The 6,404-nt window shown below is 37.3% G+C and overlaps 1 protein-coding gene across 1 annotated transcript; it reads left to right on the plus strand.

Moving 5' to 3' along the window:
* Positions 1-34: 34 nt before the first annotated feature.
* LOC140933942 (RING finger protein 145-like) lies at positions 35-6,016 on the plus strand. Its single transcript, XM_073383615.1, has 2 exons — positions 35-168; positions 3,580-6,016. Exons 1-2 carry the CDS (start codon positions 39-41, stop codon positions 5,142-5,144), a joined length of 1,695 nt encoding a protein of 564 aa, XP_073239716.1. The 5' UTR covers positions 35-38; the 3' UTR covers positions 5,145-6,016.
* Positions 6,017-6,404: the final 388 nt, after the last annotated feature.

A 6,404-nucleotide genomic window follows, 5' to 3' on the forward strand; every position in this document is an offset into this window, starting at 1 on the left:
TTTCACTTCACTTTCCCTCACAATTTCCGGAAGAGAAAATGGCGCTGAGCGGGCGCTTGGAAGTGTTGTTACGGGTGCCATTTCTTGTCCTTTTGGAGTGGCTTTTGTGCTTGGATATAAAACAGTACAGTGATTTAGTTCCTTATGGAAGAATTTTTCAGCTAACTGGTGAGTTAGATGTAATTTATGTTTGTCGCGGTGGTGATTCTGCTGATCACACTTCGCTGTTGTACATACTGAGTGAGAAAAAGATCGATTCGTTGATTTCGACATGGAATTTTAATTAAGCTTATTGTTTAGTAATGTGTCTTATATACGTAACCTTTTTCAAGAAATGTTTGTCTTAAATTAAGGGTTATTCTCACTGTGAACGAAGCAAAAGGTAAACAATGTCACTGATTTAAAGCTTCCTCGATTGCCTTGATAACTTACTGTTTTAGCTTAATTTAAGCTGATCTTTTAATGCAGGTCTCCCTATTTTGAATACCCCCACCACCACCACCACCACGTCGGGGGGATATGCGCCCTTGGGAATTGTGATTTGTGTATTGTTTGATGTCTCTATTGCCAGTGAAACAAAATAATTATCAAGGCATTGTCCAAATATCCTCACCTTTGATGAGAGTAGATGTTGTGAATGTTTTAAACTCTGTCATGCATGCGCATGGATTTTGTTACTTGTTGAGGAGAAATTGTCACAAAATCATCACAGCATTTCTTGAAATGCTTTAGTAGTTTGAGCAACTCTCTCAAATTTGGTATACTCACGCATGTGTAGTGTAACTTTGTTGGATCATGTTTACTGTAGGTAGCCTCAACTGAAATGTTGGTTGATATATTGGTCAATAATCGGTTGATAGTCAACCTTGGTTGATAGTCGGTCGACAGTTGGTCGAAAGTCGGTTGACAGTTGGTCAAAAGTCGTTTGACAGTCGGTCGACAGTCGGTCAACATACTGGTCTAGATATATGTCGGCCAATATAATTATCTTTTAGCTCACCAATACCCTGCCGACACTTTGCCATAACTTCACCGATAATTCACCAAGTATCAGTCGACTATCAGTTGATATATAGGTCGATAGTCGGTTTATACTTGTCCGAGTTATCACTCAACATCGGTTAATAGTCATAAGATGGTCAATCAATCTATTGGTCGAGCTGATAATCATTCAACATATGGGTCGAGTTGTTTGTCGGTCTTTATAGTTTTCATTCTGTTGCCAATAGCACTAAAGAAAATGAAAGTAGAAAAAAAAACGGAAATATTGAACAATTTGGAACCCTCCAAGTTCAATTTTTCCTTTGGTGGCCATTTGGTGACCAACTCTTTTGGTTTAGTTGCCAAAGGATTCTTTTAGGCACCAAGTACGTATTAATAATTAGAGTTTTAATAATTGGTTAACAATTAGTTTGGGCTTAAGAATGGATGAGCTTGGGTGCGAAGAATTGCAAGCAAGCAACTGCATATATAAGTCATGAGGTGCCCCTGCTATAGGCAGCGGGCCACCCCTAGTATAGCTGGGGAGACTGCAGACCAGCATTGCTTCGAGGTTAACTTTGCCTAATTACATTTGGCCACAAAAAATGACAAACAAAAATACCGCTTGGGGGATCGCAATAAATACCTTTTATTTATTTTTGGTTAAAACATTTAAGACAATATTGTTTTTTATGAAGTTTAGATTCATCTGGTGATAATGTTGTGCTGGTGTGCAATGGTCGCTTTTTAGTATTTAAAAAATGATTCAACATTTCATGTTACACAAATTTATTTTAAAATTTTTCTTGCCGACTTTAACTTTCTGCTTTTCCATTTATTTTAACCCCCAAAATATATATTTATTTGCATTGTAATAGTCTTTCCAGTTTAGCCACACATGCAGTTTCCGAGGGAAAGTTATGAAAATCAAATCGACTGCGTGCCAATTGCCATGCATTACGCAGTTAAGAAAATGTTACGTGCTAGATAACCTACTTGAGCTCAGTGGAGCAGAACAATATTTTAGTAGAAACCTTAGCGAAGCAAGCATTTGTTTGAGTGAATATCGACAGCATCTTCTAATCTTCTCTCTCTGGGATATCACAGAGGACCTTATCATTTCAGTACAATTAAGACAATTGATTATCTTTTTCTTTTCCTCAAGTATCAGTTTTCTGTGGTCACCAACTTGGCGACTATTTTCCGGATCAAGTTGGTAGTACTAAAATTTTAGTCGCCATGGCGCCTAAAGTGGTCACAGCTTGGAGAGATGATTTGTTCAAAAAACAACAGTTGAGTTTGTTTTTGACGGAGATGTAAGGGAAAAGGAAACCCTTAAGTGGCCTTAAGTAACAGAGTTATTTAACCCATTGACACGTGGTGATTATTGAAAAGCTGCGCACTTTTTGGACAATTTCTGGTCAGTTATGAGTCAAAATTACTCAAAATGAAACATGAGAGCATGCCTTTATTTGCACCAGCATCCTGTTTTATGACTTTTTACGCACGGGCGTACAGAAAAGTTGAACCCAACCTCTTAAGACTTTTCCCATTTTTTTCGCTGTTCTTGTCTTCAGCTGCTGTTGTTAACTTTCCATTGGGCTCTCTTTCAGTTCAAGAATTTTTGAGAAAGCATTATCCAAATGGGAAATTCTTACCAAGGGATAAGAGAACATGTAGACACATGACTCAAATGCGAAAAATTTGCTGTAATAGTTCATGCTACTGAAAAGAAAGGAGGAAAAAATTCATTACTTTATGGCACTGAGCTGTAATTGAATGTAATATATAGAGGATATTACACGGTGGCGCGAAGATATGAATTTTATTTTCATGTGCAAAATTCATATCTTCAAGCCGACAGGTAATGTTCTTTTTATTATATAGACAAAAAGACATCGATAAAATAATAGAGGGAAAAGACCGAAATTACGTCATCGATAATCTCATGTGTGAGATTATGGAAAATAAAGCACTCGGGTCCCGGATGTAGTTTTTATGAATTTTACGAGTGGTATATCTTCCAGTAAAACACTGGTGTCTATATAATAAAAATAATTACAACACATTTTGAAATTTCCGTCTCCACATTTTCATTACCATTGTTTACAGGTCTTGATTTCATAACAACCACCACGTGTTGACATATTTTCCTATTTTGGCAAGCTCATGATCCGCCTGTGTATCTGCTGACGACCTCGTCAATGACTGCTTTGAAAGTTGTCAGAGCATCTGCCAGATTTTATTTAGGAGAATGTATTGGCATTTAGTTGTTTGTTTTCTCTCTACTGTGAGATCACTATATTAAGTATCATAATTTGCAAGATTTGCTAAGAAGAACGTATTGATCTATACTGGCTTATACAGGTGACATCACCTCCCCTTATATTCCAAACAACGTATAAAATAGGCTATGTTCTGTTTTGTTCTTTTGGTGATCTGATCTGCTCTAAGAGATCTGTGGATTTGTTCATTGTTCAAATAACCTTTAGGCCTTGTATTTTCTTGGCCAAGGGAATTGTACTCAAATTTAATTTATATTGCAAAATATATATTTTTTAATTTTAAGTATTTTAAGAATATTATTTTGCATTTCAGGAATTGTTATTTGTCTGGCACTATTCCTCGTGGGCCGAGATGAGCTGATCAGTTTCTACAGTCATGCTTTGTTCATTACTGTTGTGACATTTACTTTGTACCTGAATGCTTACAATAGCTACAATCTATATGCTGTCCTGGAAGAGCAAGGAATATCAAGTCTTGCTGATCATGGTGCAATGTCATTACTACTTGTAATCATGGCAGCTTGGGTTGTTTATGTCATATCGCTGGTGCTTTATTCCAGGGTATATCACTCCATCAAGCCAGTGCTTTTTTCGTTAACAACTTTTCCTCTAATGTTGCGTTACATGTCACCATCAAACCAGTTGGAAGATCCTCCATTATGGCTCTGCTGTTGTTTTGGCTATTCATTTTACGCTAGTCTTATGTGTATTTACCAGTGTGTTTATGACATTACTTGCCATATTTTTACTTCAGTGCAAATTATTAAGTGGATGTACCACATGTATGGCCTGACAGTCACTGCTGTGTTCCACTGGCGCAGGGTACAGATACCAACCTGCATGATTCATTTATGGACGTGGTTATTCCTGTACCACAGTACAAATTTTTTACTTTTCTCTAGTGAATCTGTAACAACTTTGCAGGCATTTAACTTAACAATGGCATTGACTTGCAACTCTGTATTATCTATGACATCTTGTTGTTTTGTGATTTATAAGCTGTCTGGGTATATTTTGAATCTAGTAAAGCGTTACCATCAAGAGGATAACATAGCCCCCCCTACTGATCCATACAGCTCTCCAGAAGGCCTTAGAGAAGGATTCGGCTTCTTTTTTCTTGGACTATACACTGGTCTTTCAAGTTCAACCATAAGTAGAAAACTGGTGCTTCTGGAGCTAATATTTTACCTCATCGTGTCGGCATTGGTGAGGTCTATGTTTGAAATAGCTGAGCCCATTCTTTTGGGTCTTGCGTCGCAGCCAAGTATCTCCTACCGCAAGCATTGCAGGATATTATCATTCTGTATTTTTCTGCTTGGTTCATCTATTTATCTGGCAATCAACTTGTACTCATTGAAAGAGAAAATACCTTTTATTACTCCTAATGTTATCACCATTGCTCAGATTATTGCTGCTTTAATTTTGTACTTCTTGTATGTTTATGAATCGCACCAAAGTCAAATATGGGAAGCACTTGATGACTACGTCTACTTTATCAATGGCTCATGCAAAGTGTTTGAATTTGTGGTCATTTCAGCTGTTTTGTTCTATCGAGTCTGTGACTTTAGTCTGGAGTGGACTCTGTTCCAGATGGTCATGGCAGTGCTTCATCTTTACTTTAATATTTGGACACCTGCCAAAGAAGGCTGGATGAGCCTTAAACAGCGACATCAGGTGAATCAAAGATTAAATTCCTTGCCCTCAGCAACTGAAAAGGAAATTGATGAACTAGAGGATGTCTGTTCAATCTGCTTAGAAGAGTTGAAGGCTGCTAAAGTTACTCCATGCAAACATTATTTTCACAGCTTATGCCTTCGTAAATGGCTGAATGTACAGAACAAATGTCCCATGTGTCATACTGTGCTATTGTCATTGTAAATACAATGGCTAAGATGCTGAAAATATGGGATATCTAGTTAATTAGAATCAACTGTTGCTCAATAACAGGTGCATAGATAACCGTTATTCACCGAAGTGGAGGTGGCTAGTTAGAATTATCTGTTATGGAAGTTTTCATAATACATTTTAGTAAAATCCAACTAGTGGTCTATTATCAATGCTGCGTTCTGATTGGCTGAGCTACTACTAGGCTATATGTTATAGCCCACTAGTAGCAAAAAGCGTGGGCTTTTTGGCGACAAAAAAGGATTAAAGTCTAGCTTTAACTGGCTAAAAGGTTTTTATTCTTGATATTTTTGACCAACTTGTTGGATTTTACCAAAACAATTATTCCTCTTGCCCTCATGACCTCTGAGTTAATAACCCATTCGCCCTTCGGCCTCATGGGCTATTGACTCAAAGCCCATTCAGGCTCGAGGAATAATTGTTAAATAGACCTTGAGAATAAAAATCTACAGCTTTATTGGGGTAGCCAAAAAAACATACATCCTGTTTCTGTAATCCTAATATTTATATAGACGTAGGATTGAAACAAGCATGCCTACAACTGTGTAAAATAATGGGAGTAAGTAAATAGTGCAGTAGTAAAGGTGACCCCTTTTGCTATAAAATCTGGACTGTTCCTCCAAGGAAGATCTATAATTTTGGACTTGATACTATGATCATGTGCAGGAACCACATATTGTTATTTTTGTGAGTAAAAGGCAAAAACTATAAACACAAGGAATTAGCATTTGTTTAAAAAATATATCCTTATTATGAAGACTTTGTTCATGGTATAACTACTAATTATAAACTGTGTCATTTTCTGATGATTCTGACTTCATAAGGTAATGACAAAGTAGCCTGTTTCAGTTGTCAGATAGTGGGGATGAAGTAAAGAAAAGAGATAAGAACAACAAGTTAAAGGGGCTGTGTCATAGCTATTTAACTTTTTTATGATAACGCCAATTACGCGTCCTTATGGGCTATGGAATGTGTGAAATAACTTGTGAATTCGTCACTTGCATATCTCCCATAATCCACCTTATTTGCCCCCCAAAATTTTGCATAAGCAGACATGGGCATCATTGTCATTCGTCCTCCCTGGCTGAGATGCGAATTCCTCGCAGAGCTGACGCTCGTGCTCATTTACTGGTCATAAGCAAAGGTGCTGGACAGTTCTTTCTGAGCTTCGATACAAGGTAGCTTACAATCCCAATACCTTTTTCCTGAATTGGAAACAACGTAGAGCAGAAA

This window comes from Porites lutea, chromosome 4, assembly GCF_958299795.1.
Source record: "Porites lutea chromosome 4, jaPorLute2.1, whole genome shotgun sequence".
Lineage (NCBI taxonomy): Eukaryota > Metazoa > Cnidaria > Anthozoa > Scleractinia > Poritidae > Porites > Porites lutea.

Excerpts from the sequence above, each read along its gene's own strand:
- LOC140933942 (XM_073383615.1), top strand. The coding sequence starts at position 39 with ATGGCGCTGAGCGGGCGCTTGGAAGTGTTGTTACGGGTGCCATTTCTT. Across the intron at positions 169-3,579 it reads AAGAATTTTTCAGCTAACTG|GAATTGTTATTTGTCTGGCA; the intron begins GTGAGTTAGATG and ends TTTGCATTTCAG.